We start from the raw sequence: 25929 nt of genomic DNA, 5'->3' as shown, positions 1-25929 counted from the left end.
ATGATTAAAGCTGCTGCACGGAATTTGTCATGGTTATATGCTCGTTCAAGTTATGTGATATGCCGGGAGGTAAAATAAAGTAAATTTTTAAGTATCGTCTGAAATCTTATTATATCGGTGAGAACGGCGAAAAACATTTTTTCACAGCGTTTTGGAATGGACTATTATTCAAATATTAAATTTCAATTTTTTTCTGTTTAAATCTTTTTTTTTTTGTTTTTTTTTATGTAGTTTTTACAATTTTTTTCAAAATAGTGGATGTATATTTTGGTGGTTTCTGACAAGATAATTTTATTATTAACTAAAGATTTTCTGGTGTTCCCAAATAATACTTTGAGTTTATGTTCCTCCTTAAAGTTTATTGATACATCTCTGTTATATTTTCAACGGAAAATTTCAATAGCATGTTTGAGAGGAAAAAAAAACATTTCGTGATTTCTTAGGCTTTATGGTTGTAGATCCGGACCTGCTTTTAAACTAAATCACAAAGCCCAAGATCTCTATTAAAAACACAATTTCTGGGAAAGGGGGGTGGGAGTTCTAGCATCCCTGGTTATATCCTCCTACTTCCAAACTATCTATGATCTATGGTTAATTACCTTTCTGTCATTATATCATACATTTGTTACACATTTTAAACCATAATTTTAGTTTAATTGTATTCTACGTTTCGAAAATACAGGAGACCCTGGTTTTATTGGGGGGTTACATTCCAAGAAAAAGGCAAAATTACTTAAATAAGGACTGAACATTATTTTTAAAATTGGAGTTATGTTCCAGTGATAGATAAATATCTAATAAAATGAATGTAATTATTTCACTACGTGTGCCCAAAGTGTATAAAGAAAACTTGAAAAAGATTGCTAAGAAAAGAAGAAAAACTGGTCACAGTAGTCTATTGGCAGTCAAGTCCTTATCAATTTTTTGCTGTATTTCTTTGTAGAGCTTTTGATCATCTATGATTTCTCACATTACTTCCTTGACAGGATCTTCCTTCACTAACAAATCAGAAAGATTATTTACCATTGTCAAGAAATATCTTAAAACTTTCAATGTGCAAATTTTTAAAAGTGGGGCTTCAAGTTGGTATCCTTGTTGGTTTCGTCCTCCTTTGTCACTTTTAAAAGCTCTTCTTCAGTTAGCACTGAATATATTGATCTGAAAACTTTACTTCTAAAAAGAAAGATTTCTTTAACCAATCACAAAAAAAAAAAAAAACAGCCTTTAGTGACCCAAGCTTGTTTATTAGCACGCAAAAATGCTGTTCATTGCATCTTGTCACCAAATCTGAACAAAATAAGCTCGTGCATAGCCAGATTATTATACATGCCAACCAGCCCTGTACGGTAATCAAGGTAATACGGCCTCATCTTCCTTAGGAGCCCCGAATTTTGCAAAAACATATCCATAGCATTGAAAAAACATGTATTTTTAATGAAATAGTAAGAAAGTCATAATTGATTAATTTGAAAGAAAAAAAAATAAAAAAACTTTATTTATATTTCTCTTACTTAGTTTTATATGAGTAAGAAAACTTTATTTATTGAGAATTTCATGTAAATTTAAGTATAGTTACTAGTATTTTCTATTTAAAAAATCATCTGACTCTCATGAAGCTGAAAAGACTAAAAAAAGAATTGTTTAGAAAATGGCTTTTTTTCTTCTTTGTTTGAATATTTGTGTGGAAGAGAGGAAAAGGGTGAAGGAGGACAATGTGCTCTTCACTATTTAATTGAGCTATAAAAGTTTTAATTTATAAAATGACATAAAAAAGCAGTGGCAGCAGCGATGTCCAAACAGCGTGATTGTGCTAGGCTCTACGGCACTGTTTACAATGGCCCCGCATGAGCGAGAGCACTGACACAGCCAAAAGTTAAATATTTTTTTTACATTGACTTAAAGTGACAGGGGGGGGGGGGGGGGGGAGGGCTCCAAGGCATTGTGGGCCTTTTGCCTCATTTTTAGTTAGTTGGACTCTGAACTCGTGTAAAATGAGGGTCTACTGTACTTTCTTTACTAATAATAAAGCTGAAAGTCTCTCTGTCTGTCAGGATCTCTGTGACGCTCATAGCACCTAGACCGTTCGGCCAATTTTCATGAAATTTGACACAAAGTTAGTTTGTAGCATGGGGGTGTGCACCTCGAAGCGATTTTTTGAAAATTCGATTTTGTTCTTTTTCTATTCCAATTTTAAGAACAAAAATATCATAAGATGGACGAGTAAATTACTAAATTATCATAACGTAGAACCGTAACATGGGCACAAGCCAATTGGCGAGATACGAAATTATCAAAACGTGGAACCGTAACATGGGTATAAGCCAATTGGCGAGAAAATTCATCATACATTATTTGTAAATATACAGGCGAACCAAAAGACCTTTTAATTTTTCTATTACGTGCAAAGCCGTGCGGGCACCACTAGTGTGTAATAAAACTAATCTCTTTTTCAAAACCTACTGTTTCAAAAGTTGAAATAAAATAAAGAATTGTATTGTAAATGATGAAAATTCGCTGATGGCAGCACACAATGTTTGTGGAAACTATTGTCTTTTTTTTGCTTATTTTGGTTGCATTAAAATATATTAAATATTTTTTTCACATTTTAGATCCATAATAAGAAAGTGATTTTCTCTGGCATTCAACCTACTGGAGCTCCTCACCTGGGCAACTACTTTGGAGCTATTAAAAAGTGGCATTCTTTGCAAAATGAACAAAATGATTGCATCTTCAGCATTGTAGATCTTCATTCTATTACTTTGCCACAAGATCCTGTGAAGCTAAGGTAGAGATAAGTTTCTATTTTCATATAGAATTGTTACGAAGCATCATTGTCAAATATTTTTATGCATTTACAATGGAGAGATTTAATTTATATCTGATGTAATATCAAGATTTAAACACATTTAATCCGTTAAAAGTTTAATGTTACACATTATTGAACTTCACAGTAAAATATTGCTTAAAAAATTGATAAAATAGGTGATTGCATATTTTTCAGTAATTTAAATGATCAGTCTACAAAATTTAGTTATAAGAAAGGGCAACGAAGAATATTTGTGGCAGTGAGAAAAGGGATGTCGTTTTGGCCCCAAGGCCTATAGTCATTCCCTTGATCGGATGAAACTGACATCTCGAGCGCCAGCTAGCAAAGGGATGTAAGTGTACTAAAATTAGGTTTTGAAAAAAACATGTTTGAAGTTTAGTTCCTAGGTAGAGTTTCATTAAAATTTTGTCCTAAATCCTGCTGTATAGCAGCACCTACCAGGGATATTAGTTCTATTTCTTGACCCAAAGCAGAGGAAAGGTTCTTCTGCCATTTATGTACAGCTTTTCTCCAAATTTTTAATTTTGGCACCTACATCCCTTTGCTTCTCACTGACTCTTTTGCCCTTTTTTAAGAAACATTTTTCAGAGATGTCTATCTGAGAAGAAGTTACCATTAGTTATAAATGAAGAATAGTCCAAAAAATAATGGTACAGATGTGATATACCCCCCCCCCCCCCCCCCCATTTGGCGACATCCGATTTTTTGCACAAAATTGAAATATTTTCCTCGCCAATGAGGCGATAAATTTTTAAGCATGGCATCCCTGGTGAAACTAACCTGTGGTTGGCAACGCGAAGGCAAACTTGTCCGAACTTGTTTACTTGGGTTCTTGGTTTTACGTAGGAGAGATACGTGTTGTTTCGTGCAATATACCTTACAGGAATGCTTATTTTGTGTTAGTTTAGATTCAGTAGTTGTGTTTTGAAGTAAAAACATTAGAAAATGCCAGTTTCTTCAAACTTGAAGGTTAATTAAAAGTTAACTCCAACGTGGTGTGTATCTATAACGCGCCATTGTCAGATGATGTTTTGTTTTGGACTGAGTGTGAGGATTTATACCATAAAAAGGTAAGTTCTTTATTTTAGAATTCACATAAAAATTATCACTTCGGAAATTCTTTGTTTTTTACAAATCCTTGAGGGGTTCTTGTAGCTTTTAACTTTATTTTTACTGTATGTTAATTAATTTTACAAAAATAGTTTGGTTATTTTGTTCTAAAAGTTAATCCTTATCGATGCCACGAATTATTTAGACATTAACGTGCCTCCTTTAGGTACTGAATTTTAAGTTAACAATTGAAAGTTCTTTCGGTTGTACTCTTAAAAATGCTGAATTTTATTAATAAATCTGCACAATAATGGTGCATATTTCACACTTAAAACTGTCATTATTGTACACTGAACGGAAGGAGCCACCCTTGGGTGTACATACACATGAATATGCATAATATACATAAATATACATAATTGTGACCATACTCCGACTGTAATGTATATTAACAGTCGGAGGGATAACGGACCGAGCGAAGCGAGGTCCTGGCGAGCCCGAGGTCTCATAGTACTTTCGTAATGAGACCGAGGCAGGGCCGGCGAGCCGAGGTCTCATTACGAAAGTACTATGAGACCGAGGGCTCGTATCCCGGAGAAATGATGAAAAAAAATTAATGCATTAATTTCGACTTGTAATTAATACAATAATTTATTTCATTGTATTTTAATATGTTTACAAAAAACCCCGGCCCTGTACATTTTTGAAGCATATATTCGTGATATTTTTTGTTGTGCTTTTATGTTGTTTTTATATATATTGTGTTCTGAAGTGCTTTGATCATGTTTTTTTATCTGATTTTTTCCTGTTGGCGCTAAAAAAGCATCGCTAAGAACGATGTATGACGTATGTCGTCATACATCGTTTTCTTGGCGACGCTTTCTTGGCGCCAACAGGAAAAAGTCGCCAAGGGTGGGGTATATCACATCAGTTCCAAAATAATACAAAACATATAAACTAGTATGTTGTGACCATCACTAAACTTTCTTCTATAGCTTTCTTATGAATTCTGATCTTTCCCCATGCTTGACGAAGAAGCAATATTCCCAACAAAAACAAAATTACACGCCGAAATACTTGACGACCCTCCCAATTCCCGAATTGTTGCAAAAGCAAAGCAAAGAGTGAAAATTAAAAATTATTTTGAAAGCCTTGCTTAAAATAATTACTAATATTTTAATTGTTAACAGACGCAAGATGGCAACAGTTAAAAAGTTTGAATCATTGAGATTTTTCAACAATCAAAATCACGAGAAATGCGCAGATGACATTCTGTTACGATTCGTCTTTCTTGTTGTGCATTAATAAAGCTATTCTTATTTGCGCAAAAAAAAAAGAAAAAATCAGCCCCTCCCTCCTGGAGCGATTGGTGGGAAAATCGAACCAACGCCTGTTATACATATAGGTTCACATTTATTTCAAATTTCATCCAGAACAAAGCATTACTTCTTGAGATATAGCACTCGCAATGAAAAAGAAAGAACGTTCCATTGCACCGCCCCCTTTTCAGCTACTGATCTGAAAATCAAATAAGCTCTTTTACCCTCTAAGGGCTACTAGTTGAAAAAAATTTTTTGATTCTGTTCATTATTTCTTGAGATATAGTAGTCACATGAAGACAAAAAATGTTTGATAGTTCAGCCCCCGTTTGAGTTATTGTCACCAAAATTAAACCAGCACAGCCTGTACTTGTTAGGGGCAACATATAGACCAAATTTTGCATGATTCCGCTAGTTACTTCCTGGGGAATAGCAGGCATACAAGCGGGCAAGAAACGTTCCATTGCTCCCCCCTCCCCCCCCCCCCCGTTGAAGGAATTCATAAAAAAAAAATAATGGGCACAAGTTCAGATAGGGGCTTGTGTACGTGTACCAAATTTCGTTTGATTTCATGCTGTAGTTTTTGCTGTAGAGCAGCCACGAGAAACCAGTCACACACATACAGACATGCACATGGACACACACACACTGACAGACATTTTCCAAAAATGGTTGCATTGGACTCAGCACACCTCAAAACGTTCAAATCTGTCAAAATTTGAAAATTTGCTCAAAGCCAATACTTTTTTCTATATATTAGACTAGCATTCCCGTATCCGGCATTGCTCGAGTAATGGAATTAGCAGGGGATAACAGTGCTTGGTGCATCTAGTTACGGAAATCAGGGTGGCGACAGATCAGGGAGATCAGGGAAAAGTCAGGGAACTTTATTAATCAGGGAAAAGTCGGGGAAATATCAGGGAATTTTGAAAAAATAACAAAAAATCAGGAAAAATTGATTTTATGAAGAAAAAAAAATGTTTTGCTGTACAAAATTAAGTGCTCTAATTCCCTACGCATTTTCCGTCAATTATTTGTTTTAAAAAAAGTAAAATTAATGAGGTGCGATTATACAGTGCCGCATATTTGTACATCCTTTTTCCTCAAGGTCAAAGTATTCAAGCTTAGGATGAGCTTCCTAAGATTGCTTCTGTGTCTGTTAGGTTGTTTATTTTACCTAGCTTAAAATTTCCTTATATGTTTTCAATGCTACGTCACATAAACAACCATACAGGCAAAGAGGAAGCCTTCATTAATACCTTAACTCCTTTGCCTTTATTCCATTGTCTCGAAGTAATTAGTGTACTGTAATCACGATTTCAAGAAGAAATCTTTGGTTTTTGAATTAAGACCTTAAAATCTTAAAAGTCATTACTTCTTCGCATTTTTAATTTAATTGCTAGAATTGAACTTTCAATTTAAAAAAAACTTTGTTTTTTGCTGTTATACTATTTGTTGTCACTGCAGATTATAAAGGTTTTCTTTTCTTCAGACTTAAGGGATTCTTTAATTTTATAACCAAATTGTATTCTTCTTTTCTATATTTTGAAATTAATTAATTGATTTTTTTCCCTTGCATTTCTTTGCCTTTTTTTGTTACAAAAGCAATCTAAGATTTTTTTCGTTACATACTGAAATCATTTGAAATAGAGTTAACTTGTGTATTTAAGTAAATATCTTTATTTTTTATTGTTAAAATGCTGTATTCATTCATTAAAACCTATGTTCTTGATTAGAGAAAAGTTCCCTATGAATGGATGTCAAATGGTTTCATCTGTTTTTCATAAATATGTCAATTAGTTATATAAGAACAACTACATTACTTCAATTCTTGCACTATTACTTGTTATTCTTGCAACAATTATTATAAAAATGTTGTTTGAAAACTTAGTTCAAAATAATTTCAATTACTTTTTAGTTCTATCATAAATACACGTGTTTTTTAGAGTAATTTTAATAGTTTCTTAAAATTCTTATGCTAAATGGTTTCTGGAAGTAAATTTTTTTTTTAATTTTCTATAATCTTTCCATGTAGAAAAATTTAATATACTGTTTTGTAGGGTTTTTTTCCCAAAAAAATTGACTTGATATGTTTTTTAAAACCATTTTATTAAAAAAGTAGCATCTTTTTAAAATATCTTTTAGTTCAACAACTTTACACAACTTAAAACATTTAAAATACTGCATTTTATACAAACATACAATGGATTTCAAGTAGAGCAAAGAAAGAAAACATTATCATTGGTAACGTAAATCAGGGAAATTTGGTACATCTAATCAGGGAAAAGTCAGGGAACTTTTTTTCAGTTCTTGTCGCCACCCTGAAAATCCTCTTAACAAATTAGACCTTCTAATTACATTTGCAAGAAACAGAAATAAATAATGCTGTTTAAATAAACCAAAAATCGAATAGCAAACAGCGTGCTGTTTTTACCAACAAAATTTCCACAGCGTAAGAAAAAACGAGTCAGAGCTTTAATACAAAAAGTTATTTGGCAGCATGGCATGGTACAGTGTAAAAAAAAATATTTATGTTATTACTCACGGTTTTGGACCAACCAACAAACCTCTCAAAATCGTTTTTCTAATGCAGTCTTAGCAAAATCAGAAATTGTTTCTTAGGACGCGTAATATTTGCTGGATCGTTTTCAAAATTGATCTGGCTGTGCCAAAGAAATGCCAAATTATAGAAAAAGTTTAATTTCATTTTAATTTATCTATGGATTTGATTTGTAATGTTGAAAAGGGAAACCCAATAAATGACAAAAAAGTTTTTAAATGCACAATTTTTTTATCAGATTTTTACAATCTTTCACACGATTTTGAAAAATTTATCCAATTTTATGTAAAAAAAAATTTGATTAAGTTATCTAGAAAAGTTTCGCCGTAATTATATATTAAAGCAAAGTTTCGTCTCTTCATTAAAAGATTCGCCAAAAATTCAATTTTAGAAATTCAATTTTTTATATTGTATTGCAGTGTAATATGTCGTATTGTCTTTCTGTATTTTTCCAGCTAAGTGTCTATTTTACGTGGTGGAAGACAGGAAAATTCACATTCTAAATCAGTACTATGCAAACTAATAATAAACTGCAAAAAAGCACTCATTTACGTTTACTATGTGAAATAAAACTTAAATGCTTTATATATTTTATCTGTGATGATGTTCTTAAAAACTTCGTTTCCAGTTTTGAAAAAGTGAAAGCAAAAGACAGAAACATTATTATTTGACTTGATAAAAGCCTTGAAGAATCACGTGAGAAAGAAAAACAATATCAAATTTAAAATTCGCTATATAGACCAAAAGTTGAGATGAAGTAAAGAATAATGATTTGAAGGAGGAAAGCCTCCAAAAATAAGGGACTTAAATTTCAATTACAGGTTTTTAATTTCCCAGAAATTAAGGGGTTTTAATTAATTTCTTCCAAACTAATTGATATTTTGAAAAATCCTTTCTTAGTGGATACTTTCGTAATCATGTGGACATGCCTGCCAAATTTCAAATCTGAGGCTTCAGGGGTATTGGCTGTGCGTTGATATATGTTATCTCAGGACATTGATTTTTCAAAATAGACTAGCAGTACGCGCACTGCGATGCCCATGCTTAAAATTTAATGGAAGTCCATTGAATTAAAAAAAATTGACGCCCCCTCCCCCTCTAATGTGAAATGATCATTTTTCTTTGTATAAAATACTTACACACCTTTTCAAAAAAAATAAAAAAAACTGTTTAAGTTTCTTTAGAATTTGAAACTTTTCGTCAAATTATTAAATTAGATTTACAGTTGCTTTAAAACTCTATTTTGTGAGTGAACAATTTTTTATTGCAATTTAAAATATTTTGCCAAATAAACAAAAAAAAAAAAAAAAACATCAAATAATATCTTTTATATGTAAAATAATTCCGCAACTCTATTATTTATCGCAAAACTTGCCCAGCAACCTCACTATCATAATCGATCCGTCTAATGAAAAAAAAAAAAACATCCCGTGGAACATTCAAAAATCATCGCCAGAAAAAAAAAGAAAATGTCGTACATTTCACTTGGATAAAAACAAATCTAAAGTTTCTTTTCTTTCAAAACAAATCACCAAAACAATGAATTACATTAACGGTTGCCTTAAAACAATAATCCTAGACTGAACTGCTCCTCGCCTAACGCTTCAAGCGACCACGCTACCGGAACCCAGCCCTTTTGCGAGTGAAGCAGATGTTTTTTCTTTGGCAATAATAAATGTTTCGCCAAACGAAATAAAAAGTATAAAATCACATTAACAGTAGCTTTCAAATCTTTATATATTAAGAGCTGCATTGCCCGGCTTTGCCCGGTCTACCTTAAGAATAAAAATTGTGTCAAGTGACATATTTCAGCAATCAGGCTTAAATAAAAGAAAAAAAAACACCATGCAAAATTACGCTTTCAAACAATGACGGCAGATATTAAAATACTTTTATGAAAATAAAATGCGAAAGATGGATTTTAAAAGCGTAACCATGGAAGCATGAAATAAAATAAGTTTGAGAAATTAAATGCAAAATAAGGAAACAAACAATGGATCCAAAAAGCGTAACCGTGGAAACGCGAAAATAAAATGGTTGACAACCTGAATCAAAATGACATATTTCGAAATTGATTTAACAACGCTTGTAACTTTTTTTCCTTTGAAGATAGAAGCTAATTTTTTCGACCATAGGTCGAGAGAGTTCTGGAGTAAAAAATGTCGCTTTTTCCAATGGTGTCAAAAGGAAAACTGTGGGACAACTCATTCACTTTTTATTGACAGATTTAATGAAAAAAGTAGTGCCTAAATTTCAGCTAAGCCTAAAAAAGTTCGCGCTAAAAACGCAAATTACTCCCGCTGTAATTTAGTTAGATCTTTGAAACAAATAGTTTAGAACGTGGAAAATACTACCCTTTTCAACAATATATATAGTATTAATATGTGCAAGTAATTTTTCACCCCTTTAATAGCCAATAATAGGCAATTTACGTGAAATTCGGGCCTAAATTGGAATTAAAAAAAAAAAAACACTATTTATCAAATTTTTTTCGAATTGTAGCCTATGTTACTCAGTAAAAAACCACCTTTCATATAGTGAAGGAATTTTTCAAATAGGTGCAGTTGTTCCAGAGTTACCTCGAACATATAAACACACAAAAATCTGCCCTCTCTCTTTATAATACAGTGAAACCTGTGTAAGTTGACCACTTGCGGTGCAGTACTTTGGTGGTCAACTTAGACAGGTGGTCAACTTATAAAGGGGGGTAATGATTTTTTTTTTGTCATTTGCACCATATATTCATTTTTGACTAATTGACACTTATTCTTTCCGTTCAACTCACTTTCATTGTTTGACATTACTTTGAAACAATAATATAAAATTTTATTTAAATATTTAAAGAGGTTATTTTCTAAGAATGACGTATAATGTGTCATGTAAATTTAAAATTTTAGTAAATTGATCAAAAAAAAATATTGTTTATAAGAAGTTATTTGATATAAATAGTTCCTAAAAATTCATAGCTAATCAAAAATAACACATTTTTCGCTTATTTTTTTCTCATATACATTTAATACATTTATAACCATGATGATCTACTTTTCAAAAAAATAACTCCTTATTGAAGTTTGGCGCACTTATTAGACACTAGTTTTGGAAATTCCATATGTGTCAGCTAAATTTCTCTGGATTTCTCCCTTTTCAATTAATTTTAATATTTCATACTTTTTATCAATCTCAAGTTCAACTAACTTTCTTTTTGAAGCCATTTTATGTAAAACTATAACACAAAGAGCAAGAAGCTGGACTCTCATAGTTCTAAAAGGCAGTTGAAAATGAAAATGTCCTATTTCTTAATCCCTTGCACCAGAAATATTGCAATGCAAGTAACTTTTACTCTAGCACAATTCCAGTGTTGCCACAAAAGATTGCAACTGGAAAAAAATACTTTGTACTTTTCTACTAACACATGTTTTCATTGAACAGAGAGTAAAAAGGTAATCTCAAATAGAACAACAAAAGAAAAACAAGTTTGGAGTATAAAAGTGTTCTTAGTAGTTTTCCAATGTGGTTAAACTTACAAGGAGGTTTAGTTATGCTGCTGTTTTATTTAGTTGGTAAAATGCTGATCTGGCATCAAAAATATTCTTGAAAAGATATAAAAAAATAATGATAAAATAAAATAATTTGCTAAATTAAGTTTTAAAAAATAAACCATGTGATCAACTTACAAAGGGTTTTTTACAATACTCCAAACCAAATTTGGGGTACATTAGTGGTCAAGATAGACAGGTGGTCAAGATAGAAAGGTGGTCAAGTTACAGAGGTTTTCCTTCATTATACAAGATAGGACTAATTCCGTTCCTGACAAAAGCGGTCAACATAGACAGGTGGTCAACTTACAAAGGTGGTCAACTTTACAGGTTTTACTGTATTAGTATAGATATGGAAGAAAGTAAAAATGGGTTCATCAAAAGCCTTTGAAACATAGATTGAGTTGTTAGAAGACAAAATATATCAATGCAGATGCTTGGCTTAGGCATATTGGTTGATATTAACAGTACCACCAACCAGTAGTAGGTATAGAAAAGATAGACTGCTGTTAATTTTTGAATATAAATTCATACCTATTTTCTATGATGACAATTCAAAAACATGCAGTTATCAAATAAGTTTTCTTTCCTTTTAAAAGGTATTATCCTGGTAAAAGGTTATGTGTTGTAGAATGTACAAAAATTTTTAAATGTAATTTTGTGCTTTTTAACAGTTAAACTTTATTTTTATTCTTTCATTATACTGTAAAAATGTATTAATTTATTTTTTATACTATGTTTTATGTTTCTAATTTTATAAATTATCATCTTATTGCTCTTTTCAAGATATTTGACAATAACATTTTCCCATTTATTTTAAATTTTTACTGCAAAACTGTGTACAAAACTAATAAATGTGAGAAAGAACAACAGCGAGACATTACATTTGTTTTTTACTCTACTCAGGCAAAACATTCATTTAATGACAGCCTGTCTATTAGCTTGTGGAATTGATCCGAAAACATCTATACTTTTTCTACAATCTCAAGTAAGTAAAATGTCTTGATTTCTCAAATTAATTAAGTTAACAGAATTTGAAGAGAACATCTAGGGACAAACCAAAGATCTTTGATGCAATGCAGAAAAGGGCTTCTTGATTTTTAAATTTGAAGACAGGATTGATGAATATCCCAGAAATCATTTTATTTTTAACTGGCAGTACCCGCACGACTTTCTTTGCCCGTAGTAGAAAATTAAAAGATCATTTGGTTCGCCTGTATATTTACAAATAATGGGTGATGAATTTCTCGCCTATATGCTATGTCAATTTGCTTGTCCATGTTATGGTAATTTAGCCATTCATGTTATGGTAATTCGCTCGGTATTGCTGCAGAGGAATTAATTCCACCAATACTGGCTTAAAATTGGAATAAAAAGGAATAAAATTAAATTTAAAAAAAGTCGCTTTGAGGTGCACAGTGCACACCCCCATGCTACGAACTAATTCTGTGCCAAATTTCATAAAAATCGGCCAAATGGTCTAAGTGCTGTGCAAATAACAGACATCCAAACACCCAGAGACACAGACTTTCAGCTTTATTATTAATGTAATGCTTTTAAATGTGAGTTTTTTAGCTGTTGGAAAAAAATATATGTATGTATATATGAATTGTTTCATTTGAGGTTTCATCAATACAAAATGTTTACTTTATTTTCTAAACAGGTACCACAACATGCTGAATTGTCTTGGATATTAGGTACTTTTTCTACAATGGCTCGGTTGTCACATCTTCCGCAGTATAAGGTTTGTTGTAACATTTCCCATTCTTATTGGAGTAGGTGTATGCCATTATATGGGCAGTATAATAATTTGAGCAATGGAAGTTAGAGTTTCCTTTATTAGGTTTTAGGGAAAGGTTTTCTTACTTTTTTTAATCCTCAGAATTATTCTTGTTTACCAGAAAAAAAACAAAAAAACTCCAGCATAAGAATTCTGAAGAGTAGCCTCTGACTACCAGAGTTTCAAAAAATAGTAGTCACTTTGAACTTTTAGTAGCCATTAAAAAAAAAAAGTTAGCTCAAAAAATAAATAACCTTAAGGGAGTTTACTTTGAATTATGTTGCCAAGGTGAAGTCGACTGATGTGCTGAACATCTCAGAATTGGTAGATTGTTGTTGTAGTATGATGTACAATATGCTTTTTAACAAATAAAGAAACATGTGGTCACCATTTTTAGCGACTAAGACTTGAATTTTAGGTAGCGATTTTCAATGAAATGGTCGCCTGTTGGCGACTAGCAACTACTAATCTAGACCCTAACCAGAGATCCATAGGGGATACACAATATAAAAAAAATCAGAATTTTTTCAGATTTATAAGAAATATAGGACCACAGTGAGGTCTGAAAAAATGAAACAAGAAGGAAAACTTTAGAAAACAAGCATAAACAAGCTGGAAGTTTGGCAAAAGCCGGAAAAATCTCATACCTGTAGGGTGCTTAAGGAGCTCAATACAGGTAATACCAAAAATGATTTTCTGCAGAAATCTGTGGAATTTTTGCAAATAATGTCTGCCTAAAGATATAATTTTGCACATTCTGTAGATTTCATCAAGGTCGAAGTAAATCTAAAGTTCATGCAAATGATGCATAAAATTCAACATTTTGCTCGAGTTTTCCCCAAGTATGCATTATTTGAGAAAATTTTGGATTTTCTTCTAATTTCAAGAAATCTGCAGAAGATGTGCTGAATTTAATTTTTATTTTGGTAAAAATTTGCAGTTTCAATAAAATTGGCAGTTTCTGAAAAATTTGTACAATTTCTGCAGAAAATCTGTCGGAATTTTCCCCTCACATTTGAATCGAATTGTTCTGCAGTTTAGCATCTGTTCTGCATCATACATCGCAAATTTAACAGCATTGTGCTGTTAGGCAAGCACTAGTGGTTTTACTACAAAAAGTGTCATGGAAGATGACTATTGAAACTTGCTTTCATGCAAAAATTTTGATATATCAAGGGTAACAAAAAAATAAATTTCAAAATGAGTATGGAAAATACATAGTTTTTATGTAAAATGCATGGAAATTTTTTTACTATGATATCAAGGATTTTGAAAAAAGAAGTTTCAAGATATCAAGGTTTGACTGTATTTGCTTTCATAGTATATAAGTAAGTGTATTTAAGGCTAGGACAGCAGAGTCAGAGTCAGACTGATTTTGGAGTAAAGGAGTTAATGTCGGGAGTCAAAGTTTAAAATTCCAAGAGTTGGAGTCAATCATTTCCCCTCAAAGCCTGCAGCTCTATCAGTACTTGTGGAGTTGGACTGATTTTGTGCAGGGCTCCCAAATGGTCCGCTTTTCCCGCCAAAGTCCGTTTTTTAGGGTAAAGTCCGCTTTAGACCGCTTTTTAACATTTTGGTCCGTTTAGTCCGCTTTTGATTGTTTTTACTAAAAAATCAGATTTTAAAAATTTTCATTACATTAAAAGATACTGTGTGCTGACTTATGTTAAGCCCGAACACGCTGCCGCGGCGCCGTTTTTCTATTGAACTTGACTTTCTGGTATTATTTCGCTTCAGATTGACGTCATTTACTACTCCTCCCACCGCTGTAACATGGAAATCTAGCAAATGGAGAGGTTTGGAAAGTTATGACATGAAATCAAAGCATTTTGCTACCGATATTTCTCACGAGTTCGTACGCACTTGAAAAAAACCAAGAATATTTCATCAGTGCAATTTTCTGAAATTGTGTTCGATATGTAGCATCGCGAAAAATTACTTCCTGTGTTTGTGTGTTCAATCTTTTTGCATCCTGTTAATATTTTGATGTTTTTGACAATCAGAAGTTACTTTAACATTCATTAACTTAGATTAGCTTATTTTATGTTTAATTACGATAGATAATAAACTTTTTTTCGGAACCATGATTACATCAAACTTTTTTGGACTTCGCCGAAAATTGCTTGCTGGGTTTTGAAATTTCTATCTCTTTGCATCTTGTAAATATTTTGATATTTTTGGCAATCAGAAGTTATTTTGACACACTCCACCATAGATTAGCTTATTTTTTGTTTAATTTTAATAGATAAGAGACTACTTTTTTTTCAAAACTATGGCAACATTGAACTTACTCGCACTTCGCGATCATTTTGCATCTTGATAATGTTATGATATTTTTGGCAATCGGAAGTTATTTTGACATAACACCTCCTTAGATTAGCTTATTTTTTGGTTAATTTTAATAGACAATTAACTTTTTTATTTTTGGTACCATAGCAACATTGAACTTTCTCGCACTTCGCGGAAAGTGCTCGTCGTGTTTGAGATTTCAATCTTTTTGCATCTTGTAAATAATTTGATATTTTTGTCAATCAGAAATTATTTTGACACACTCCACCATAGACTAGCTTATTTTTTGTTTAATTTTAATAGATAAGTGACTACTTTTTTTTCAAAACCATGGCAACATTGAACTTACTCGCACTTCGCAGAAAATTGCTTGTCGTGTTTGAGATTTCAATCTTTTTGCATCTTGTTAATATTTTGATATATTTTGCAGTCGGAAGTTATTTTGGCATACGCCACCATAGCTTAGTTTATTTTTTGTTTAATTTTAATAGGTAATAAACTACTTTTTTTTTTCCGAAACCATGCCAACATTGAACTTACTCGCACTTTGCGATCTTTTTGCATCTTGTTAATGTTATGATATTTTTGGCAATCGGAAGTTATTTTGACATACGCCATCATAGATTAGCTTATTTTTTGTTTAATTTAAATAGATAATAAACTTTCTTATTTTTGGAAACATAGCAGCATTGGCATTGCACTTACTTGTACTTCGCGAGGAATTGCTTCTTGTCTTTGAGATTTCAATCTTTTTGCATCTTGTGCATATTTTGATATTTTGCGCAATCGAATGTTATTTTCACATATGCTATCCTAGACTAGGATATTTTATGTTCAATTTTAGTCATGTTTAGTTTTAGAGAATATATTTTTTTTTCCTTGGAAATTATGCCAACAGTGAACATACTTCTCGAAAATTTGATTCTCGTGTGCAAGATTTCAATCCTTTTGCATCTTGTAATTATTTTAATATTTTTTAAAATTGGAAGCTGTTTTGACATGTGCTACCTCATTTTTTTTTTATTTAATTTTATTTTTAAAAACTAAAAAACTTTGTATCCTTATTTTTTTAAGTACTCACAATGAGTTTTTTCAATTTGAAAATATAGCTCTATGAATCTAAACTTACACATTTATTTATTACATTAAGTTATCCAGTAAAAGCAGGCTCAAATTTACATTCAGTGTATTTATCGCTTAAGCAGCATTTGTATATTTTTGGGTGTGGTGACTTTAATAAAAAATTTTTCTTTCTCACTAATTTTTATATATACTTGAAGACAGTTACAATATTTTTTTGGTGCCCGAACAAATAATACATACATATGAAGAAATGATTTGGATACTTAGCATACTAATAAATGATTTGGAGGCAAACCTCTAATATTTTTGAACTTAGTAGCGTGGCCAGAAATTACCCCCTGCTTTGGTGTGTTTGGTCATAAAGTCTCATATGTATATAAACTTACTATATTTAGGCTGGAAATATGTGTAAAAACCAAGGGCTGTGGAGGGGAGGGGGACCTCCTGGCCTCCAAACTATATCTTCTTGTCTTGCGGTACCTTATATCAAAATGAATTCTCTTTAAACTGGTTTTGTGAAAAATTTTGTAAACTACTACGTGCTAAGGTGTTTACTGTAATAACTGTATCTAAAAAGTCTTTATTAGGTATGCACTGATTGATCGGTCACTTGGGTGATTATTTTTAACTAGCCAGTTTTTACCTGTTAAGTAGTAGAAAAATTATTTTACAATTAAAGTTACTCTGTAAGATGGTCAGTTACATGCTTGCTTGTCCCCCTCCCCCCCCCCCCATCCAAATGTTTGTGTGAATAATATAATTCAATGGATAAGAAGTTCAGATGTACAGAAGGTGATAAGGATTTATCATTAAAAATCATTATTTTGGTTAATTAACGATTTATCTTTACGTATTTATTGCCAGGCTGCAAATTTGCCTTTTGGTGCTTCCCTGGGTTTAACTATGAATGGTCCTCCCAAGGTCCTCTTTTTAATCCTAACTGGTCCTCTTTGGTCCCCTTTTTGATTCAAAGTGGTCCTCTTTTACCCTTTTCTATGGCTAAAATGTGTTGGGAGCCCTGTTTTGTGGTAAAGGAGTCGAAGGTTTAAAAATCCTGGAGCCAAAGAAAGTTTTCCCTTGGACACTGTAGGCCTTGTTAAAACATTTGTGTATAACTAAATGACTGCAAATAAAGTTTTGGGATAGTTAAAATAGTTGTAGCCTATGCTGCTGAACATTTTTTTTAAATGTGAATTATTGCTAAATTTCAGTCATTTTTTCAACATTGTACACTTTTGGGGATCTTGAAATATTTTTATAGAATTTGAAAACTTTACCAGAGTGGTTTTATGTCCTCCAAAGGAAATTTTTCTAAAGAGTGAGAGATCCACAATTTGAAAAATGTTTTTCAGTATTTTTTGGGGAGTGGGGTGGGGGGCTGGAGACAATGATTTTCTTAGCCTTTTTTTGAATACATAGCTGTTTTGGGCAGGGCCTGATTTAAGTGTAAGCCCGTGAAGCACGGGCTTTAGGGGGCCCCCCAAAAACTACAATTGTTTTTAATTGTTTTGCTCTTCAAATTTTGCTGGCTCTGTATTAACAAAGTTTATGCGTTCAGCCACAGCCTTCTATATATCAGGCCTACGCGCTGTATTGCGCAATCGGTGTCACGTGACCTCAAGCAGGCTTTGAGCGGGGAAATCCCTTTAGTTCAAACAGTGTTGTGGACTTCAAGTAGCTGCTCGTTGCGGATGCAAAATTGTATTTCATCTCACAACTTTAGTATCAAATAGCAAAGTAATATTTATTCCAAATGTGTGAATACGTTATCAACTGTCTTTATGGAGACTTGAAATGATGTTTTCTTTTTTGTTCTTTGTATTTGACTGTGCTAAATCGTTACGTTTCGTCAAGTTTACATTATAAGCCGTTGGGATACTTTGGTGGTGAAAATTTAACGTATCAAATGTTTAACATCTCCAAATAAGTTTGAAGCTACTATTGTTGGATTAAAAAATGTTAAGAAGGTAAGTGTGGTTACCAATGGTTATTTTTAAGCAGAATTGATAATAAAAATAAATACAGTAAAATCCCTCCTAGCGGATACCCCTCCTATGTGGACAGTATTTAATTCTTCGATATTAAGGTAAAATTAAAAGGTATTATTAAACCTCTGTCATGTGGACACCCCTCAAAAAAATTTGTCTTGATAGTGTCCGTATTAGAGGAGTTTTACTGAACTTGTAAAATAATATTTTAAGGATTTTTTACTTGTAAGGGGCGAATTTTTATGTATGGTTTTTCATGCTACATATTTTTATCACTTTCGATTTTAATGACGAAGCTTTTTTGCCCTCAATTTGTGTAATGATTATTTTTTGTAACTATTGTTTCAAGGAACTTTTTAACATCAATTGGCTGAAGAGTGCTGTTTAATAAATACATTAGATCGCGGTTCATTAAAAAGAGCAACTGTTTTAACTTTTAAAGCAGTTTCTATTTCTGTAAGGTACTATACTCTATTATTGAAAGGTACACATTTTTATTTATGTTTTTTTCATGTAATACACGTTTATTACTTTCGATTTTAATGACGAAACTTTGTCTTCATTTTGGTAAATGATTATTTTTTGTAACTAAAATTTCAAGGAGCTTTTTAATATGAATTCTCTGAAGAGTGCAGTTTAATAGATACATGAAATCGTGACTTTTGAAAAACACCAACTTTTTCTTTTAAACCTAGCTTCTATTTATATAAATGTATTTTAAAATGTTGTGGATTTTTTTTTTTTTTTGGAGGAATTCATAGCAAATGAAAATGAATTAAAGCTTTTAACAACTATTAGAGAGCCATGCATTAGAAATGTGGTACATGACCATTACAAGCTTAGCTCTCACACCATTTTCTTGATTTTGAGAAATATTATGCGAACGATTTATAACATACTGTAGAATAACTTCTCCAAAAAAAAAAAAAACTCACAGATAACTCATGATAAATCTAATTATATTTTTTACTCTGAAATATATGCATCAGTATTGTCCTTTTATACCAATTGTTTAGTTTGTTTCAATTGTTCAGATGTTTTGTAATTATTATTGGGTATTGGAGTGATTTTTTTCTCAAAAATGTATGCTGTTTCTTTTGTTTGTAAAAGTTAGAAATATGGCTAAATATTGGTTTATTTTATTCCATCTTATTATTTTTTTTTTCATTTGTCTGTATTTTTATCAAAGGAAATCAATACTACTGTAAATCATTCGTGTGAAAAATGCAAAATATTTATTAGTTTATTGAATAAGAAATATGCACTTCCCGTTTGTCTTCCCCGTCTGTCTTAATCATTTTACAATTTACAGTAAGCAAAATTTATTTCGTACTTTCTTTTGCACTATGATTTGAAGTTGAAGTGAATTTTCTTTTTACCCATTAAAATTTTCATTTTTATTCATTATCTATATATTTATTGCGAATATAATATTTAATGTGTCATGCATGAATTTTAATTTAGTTTACTATTTAAGAACTATTTGTGTCTATATTAGAACTCGAACGATATAAATTTTTAATTTAAAGATGTATCGGAGTATTTCACGTAAAAATTAACTGTGTTTCTTAATGGATTATAAAAAAATCTAAATTTTTATTCACGGTAGAGCTATTATGAGATGTAAACAAACCGCCTTCACGGGCGGCCATGTTGAATGAGCGCGCAGGCCTTGTGTTAAGATGGCTGTGGTTCAGCGGAAAACTCTCTGCCATGGAGTGAGAAATCTATCTGGAGTGTAGAATGAGACCACTTAGATGACATTCCATGGTAGTACAAAGCTCACTATTACTGCCTAAGGCATTTATTTTGTTTCTGTTGATTTACAACATTTCAAGATGTTTAAATCTTTAGTAATTGTTTATTTATGTAAGTTTCAAATTACAAATACATTGAATCGGAAATTAAATAGCTTCAGAACTTCTTTTCCAATTGTACTTTGGAGACATTTGAAAATATTTTTGGGGACACATAACAAAAGACAAAAGGATATGTGATTGTGCATTCATTCTTCACTTATGCAAGTCAAGGAGTCCCCCACAGGTTTGTTGTGCTTACAATCCTGAAATTTCTAAATTGGGCCCTGGTTCTGGGCCAGACCAATGTGCATGTAGCAAGTTTTAATCAGCTTCATCTGTGTTTATTAGATCTATTAAGCAACTGTATTTCAGTTCTATGTGTTACATGAATTTGCTCTAAATTGATTTGTTCTACTAAATTATACTAATTATTATGTTTACTTATTTATTCTTTCATCTTTAAGAGTTATGAATTTGCTCTTATTTATTTTCCTAGGAAAAATCTCAAAATTTAGATGTTATTCCCCTTGGTCTCTTTATATATCCAATATTGCAAAGTGCAGATATTTTACTATACAAGTAAGTTAGGTAAATTTGTATTTTCGAAAAAGTAATTCAAAAATTTGCAAAAATAAAAAGAATATATTTATTTTTTAGAGCAAATGCAATTCCTGTTGGTGAAGATCAACTGCAACACGTTCAATTATGCCAACACTTAGCAAGGATCTTTAATAACAAATATAAAACAGTATTTCCTGTCCCTTCTGCTATAGTTGGTAAGAAATTTAATTAGTTGAATTTAAAAAAACATGCAGTAATTGTTGTTTATGCTTATGAAACAATCTTATTTAGTTTGTGAAGTGTCCAGGAAAAAGGTAAATATGTTGCTAAGAACATATGGGATTACGTTCTTATATGAGGCGAGATTGGGGGGGGGGGGGAGGCTCTATATGTAAACTATTATTTGTTTTGCCAAAATTAATGAAAATCAATTTCTCAAGATATGATATTATGATAGAATTATATCACTTCTATTAGGATATTACATTATCAGCATTTGTATTTCCTTCTCTAGTTAACTTCAAACTTTAAAGACGTTTTTTATTGAGAAAAAAAAAAATATAAACTTTTGATTGATATAAAAAATTTTAAAAAAGGAAGATATTTTTTATTGTTGAATTGAAAAAATTCCAGTGAAGAAATTTTTTTTTTAAAAGTTGAACTAAAAATCCTTTAGCTAATATTCTAACTTAGAACCTTTTAATGAATTTCATCTTGTTCAGAAAACTCAGAACTTTCAATTGATTATGAATGATATGTCGACAGACATCTTTGGTTCCAAATGTTATAAATTACATTATTTTCCTGTTGCCAAATGTGTACTGATCTATCATTTATTCCATCATTAAAAATTACTTTTACTCAATAGACTGTAATTTGTTAATTGCATTGTGATGTGACCTGTTCTCATGGACGTGATGATTCATTCTTCTAGCCATCTGGCATGAAGCCATCTTACTAAAATGTCCTGCCTATATACAACTGATTTATTGTCTTAGGGGGGGGAGATCATTTTAGAGAGCCAGTGACTAGCATATGAGGGGAGAAATGAGCTGGGACTGATTTACAGATCTTGAAACCCTCAGGGTAAAAGCCATTTAGGACCCATACAGAATCATCAAGCTTCAGTTAGTGTACATGATTTAAATCACAGTATCAAAATGTCATTTTTTAAAGACAACAGCAAATTATTAAGAGTCTGGAGCTTTTTTAAGAAATTAAACATCAGAAAAAATCAAAATCATTTAGTTAAATTATAAAGAAAAAAAATTGTAAAATACAATTTAATTTATAGAGTAGATAAGCATAATGAAAATTATGTAGAAAACAAGATTGTACTAAGTAGTTATATCATATATAATTTAGGGTCCCTTACATTTTCCCCCTAGATGTGAAAACTTGCTTCTGAAAATTTGTTTTTTCTTGGACAACTCTTTCTTCATGTTGAGATTTTATCTAACCTGCGAGTGTATTTTTTTAACAGTGTCTATCTTATTGTTTCCTAATCTTAGTTCTAATCTTAGTTTAGTGAATAAACTGATAGCATCTACTTTTACAATACAAACTAAATGAACTTAGTCACTTAGGTTTGTAAATGTACAGCTAAAAATTCCTGTTGCTTTATTTATTGCAGCAATCCTCATACATATATAATAGCCAATTCACTGATGGCGTAACGCTGACATTACCGGCAGTGAAACTCGAGCCATAGCATGATTATTTGACAATATTTTCTAGCAAAATTTGACATGCTGGGAAATGCTTTATTTTGGCAAGGCTAAACTGGATTCGGTAGCTCAACTGTTTTACTGGTAAGCTGTAATCTGAGGAGAATGAAGAAACAAAAAAATTGGTCAACAATTAAGGCTATCTACTGGAGTTTAGGGTTGATCCACTGGAGTTAGGTTTAAAATTTCAACTATCAAAATATCACCACACAAGCATTGTTTCGTTTCAAATGTAGAAGCAATTTTCACCCATCATGCCTTGACGGGCTATTTTGTAGTATTTAAATATGGATAAAACGATGAATCTCTTTCATTCAATCTCTTATAATATACTTGAATAATTTTCTGATCTGATAACATTTACCATATCATGTATTTTAATTGCTGTTTTCTTGTTTCAGATGAGACCTGTGCCAGAATAAAAAGTCTTAGACAACCGGACAAGAAAATGAGTAAATCTGATATGGATTTTAAAAACAGAATAGAGCTTACAGATCCACCTGATTTAATGTTAAAAAGAATAAAAGAATCGTTGACAGACTTTACATCTGCTGTAACATATGATCCTGAAAATAGACCCGGAGTTAGTAACCTAATTTTAATCCACAGTCTGTGCACTGGAAAAGATTTTGAGACAATTTGTAAGGAAAATGAACATCTTGATACTGGACAATACAAACTAGTTGTTGCTGAAGCTGTGATTGAATATTTCAAACCTATTCAGTATGAAATGAATAAGCTTTTATCAGATCCTGTATATCTAACAGGAGTATTGAATGATGGGAAAGAAAAAGCTCAAGAAATCGCGTCAAGGACGATTAATGAAGTCAAGGAAGCTGTTGGACTTTCAGCTTCTTGTTTATAAAGTTGATTGTGTAGTTTTGCACATAACTCTTCAACACAATGGGAATTTAAGGACTTTTAGTTTTTATATGATTCTTTAATCATCTGTGAGTTATGTGAACTTTTTTTTTAATAAATACAGTCGAACCTCCATATATCGAACTTCCACATATCGAAATTTTCTATACATTGAAATTTCAGCTAATTTCTATGTTCATTACATAGAAAAATTGTTTCTATATATCAAAAAAATCTCTATATATCGAAATTCTTTTCGAGACATTCGTAAATTTTATTTTCCACTTCAGACTGTTTGTCTCATGAAAAATGAAAATTAGGGGAGAAAATTATGTTCACTAAAGGTTTGCCACGAAACTCATAAGTAATCTGGGGCTGTGCAGATAGGTCGTTACTCCGTTCTGGAGTTCTTTAATTCCTTCAAGTTTATTTCAAATCTAAGTTGTAACCAGTAACACTAAAATCAGTTTCAAGTTATCACTTTTGTCTGTTGATTATCATTCCTAGTTTTTTAGCTTCAGTAAAAATCATTCAAGTGAAGTAAATTGATTTTTTACTTTTCCCTTGATTACACTGTCAAAACGAAACCCCCTAATGCTGCGAATCAAGTTAATTGCAGAAGAATGAAAATGTCTGACGGCGCAAAAATGTAATTTCTGTTATTTTTTTTAATTTTTCAACTTTCATTTAATCCGTTACTCGTATAAATGAGAAATTGGGTTTTATACACGAAAATTAGCTTTAATTTTAGTAATTTAGGAGATTTGAACGATAAAATAAGATCGTTTCTATATATCGAAATTTCTATATATCGAATTTTTTTCCAAAAATTTGCTACTTCGATATATGGAGGTCCGACTGTAGTTTAACTTACATCCATCCAAGTTTTCAGTTGCAAAAAGTCTTATAGCATAGGCAAAGAAAAAGCAAACGCTCATGCCAATGAGGATGTACTGCTTTCAGAACGCTTCATCAAATTACAAGTGAATGATTTGTGACTTTTTGAAATGAGTTTCGATTGGTTGTCTCAATCTGTAGCATCACCTTTATTCTTATAATATTAATTGAACTCATGAAAATTGGGGTCAAATTATTGTCATGTCAAATTGTTGTAATTTTAGTTTTGATTTCTCAGAAGTAATTTTTATAATGTAAAATATATTGTTAATAAGTATATTATTTGATTTGTGAATGACTAAGTGGTATTCCATGTTCATTGAGAAATTTCGTTTTGTGTTTTCAAGAATCAAGTCATTACCAAAATTATACTTTTATATGAACTTATTTGAAAAATGTGATAAAATATATTTGTATAATTTTTAAATAATAATTTATGCAATTATAGTTTTTTTTTTTGGAAAGTTCGTTTTGAGTTAAATGCATAAAACCAACAATGTCTGATCCTCGTTCCTTTGTTTTCAGTTCATATTTGCTCTATGTTAAAAGCAAGAAAGCAATAGGCATTTAGTATTACGGGGGCATTGGTTACTATTGGGGCAGAGTTGAATTGTGCTCCCTGTTACAGTTTGACATCCGATTGAAAAAATCTCATTAGTTGCACTGTTCATAAGAGATTCTGGGAATTCACATATGGGTGGTAAAACCTTATTTTAACTAGTTTAAACCAGTTTCCTTTTTGTTGAATCATATCCATATGCGAAGCTGTGCCATTTTAATTTATTTTAAGTCTACTTTTGCATATTATCAACGTGGGGAAAACAGCATCAGAAACAGCAAGATAATGTAAAGCTAGAATGTCCCAAGAAAATAGGATATGCATAAGAAAAAGAATAGAGAATGTAATATAAAAGTTGATGATAGCAGAAATATATTGAATGAAAAACTGGAGAGGGAAAAAGATAAATTAAATAGACAAAGGGAAAATACAAAAGCGTTAGTAATAGTCATAGAAAGTCTTGATGGATATTCTCCTTGTTATACTCTTCAGACATAGGAAAAAGTTGGATGTGCACCGCCTGTATCTCCAACAACACAGTGCTGTTCTATTCGCAACTCCAGTAAACTATAGGCGGCGCTGCAACCACTGTCTAATGGCAGATGAAAAAGGTAAAACAAACAAATGCTGTAACTTCAAACTTGCTTTGATGCTTAGTGAATGACAGTAATTTTTCATCGTGTTTGTGGGAAGCTTTCTTTTCAATTCTTCTGAAATTACACTACACCACAAACTGTCTGAAGCCTGTAATTTAGCCCGAAGAAAACATGTGGAATTTAATGTTTTACCCTTTTCTTTAATATTATTAATCACCGCAACGTAGGGTACTCCAGCTCTGGAGTTGCGAATTAAAACTTTTGTGAATCTGCAATTTTAACACCCAAACAAAAGAAACAGCTCAGCACTAAATTTTCTGATCAAGCAGAGAAACTTGTAATGAATTTCTACTCATTTCATAACATTTCTTTCCAGATTCCTGGTAGAGCAGACTTCATTGTTGTTAGAGAAAAATGGACAGAGAGTTACAGAACAAACAAAGTAGGACTTTTAAGGTGTGTATTTCTGTATGTGCTCTTCATAAAAATAAATTTAA

At 31.6% G+C, this 25929-nt stretch overlaps 1 protein-coding gene across 1 annotated transcript; it reads left to right on the top strand.

Annotated features, from left to right (window-relative positions):
• LOC129224797 (tryptophan--tRNA ligase, mitochondrial-like) lies at positions 1 to 25929 on the top strand. Its single transcript, XM_054859345.1, has 7 exons — positions 1 to 69; positions 2610 to 2785; positions 12199 to 12280; positions 12956 to 13036; positions 20728 to 20810; positions 20889 to 21007; positions 22921 to 25929. Exons 1-7 carry the CDS (start codon positions 1 to 3, stop codon positions 23382 to 23384), a joined length of 1074 nt encoding a protein of 357 aa, XP_054715320.1. The 3' UTR covers positions 23385 to 25929.

The sequence above is a fragment of the Uloborus diversus genome, chromosome 6 (assembly GCF_026930045.1).
Source record: "Uloborus diversus isolate 005 chromosome 6, Udiv.v.3.1, whole genome shotgun sequence".
Taxonomy (NCBI): Eukaryota; Metazoa; Arthropoda; class Arachnida; order Araneae; family Uloboridae; genus Uloborus; species Uloborus diversus.
The sequence above is the reverse complement of the archived record's forward strand: the minus strand, read 5'-3'. Positions and strand labels throughout refer to the sequence as shown.

Coding starts and splice junctions, on each gene's coding strand:
- LOC129224797 (XM_054859345.1), top strand. CDS start 1: ATGATTAAAGCTGCTGCACGGAATTTGTCATGGTTATATGCTCGTTCA. Junction 13,037..20,727: donor CACATCTTCCGCAGTATAAG/GTTTGTTGTAAC, acceptor TTATTTTCCTAG/GAAAAATCTCAAAATTTAGA. Junction 21,008..22,920: donor TGTCCCTTCTGCTATAGTTG/GTAAGAAATTTA, acceptor TTCTTGTTTCAG/ATGAGACCTGTGCCAGAATA.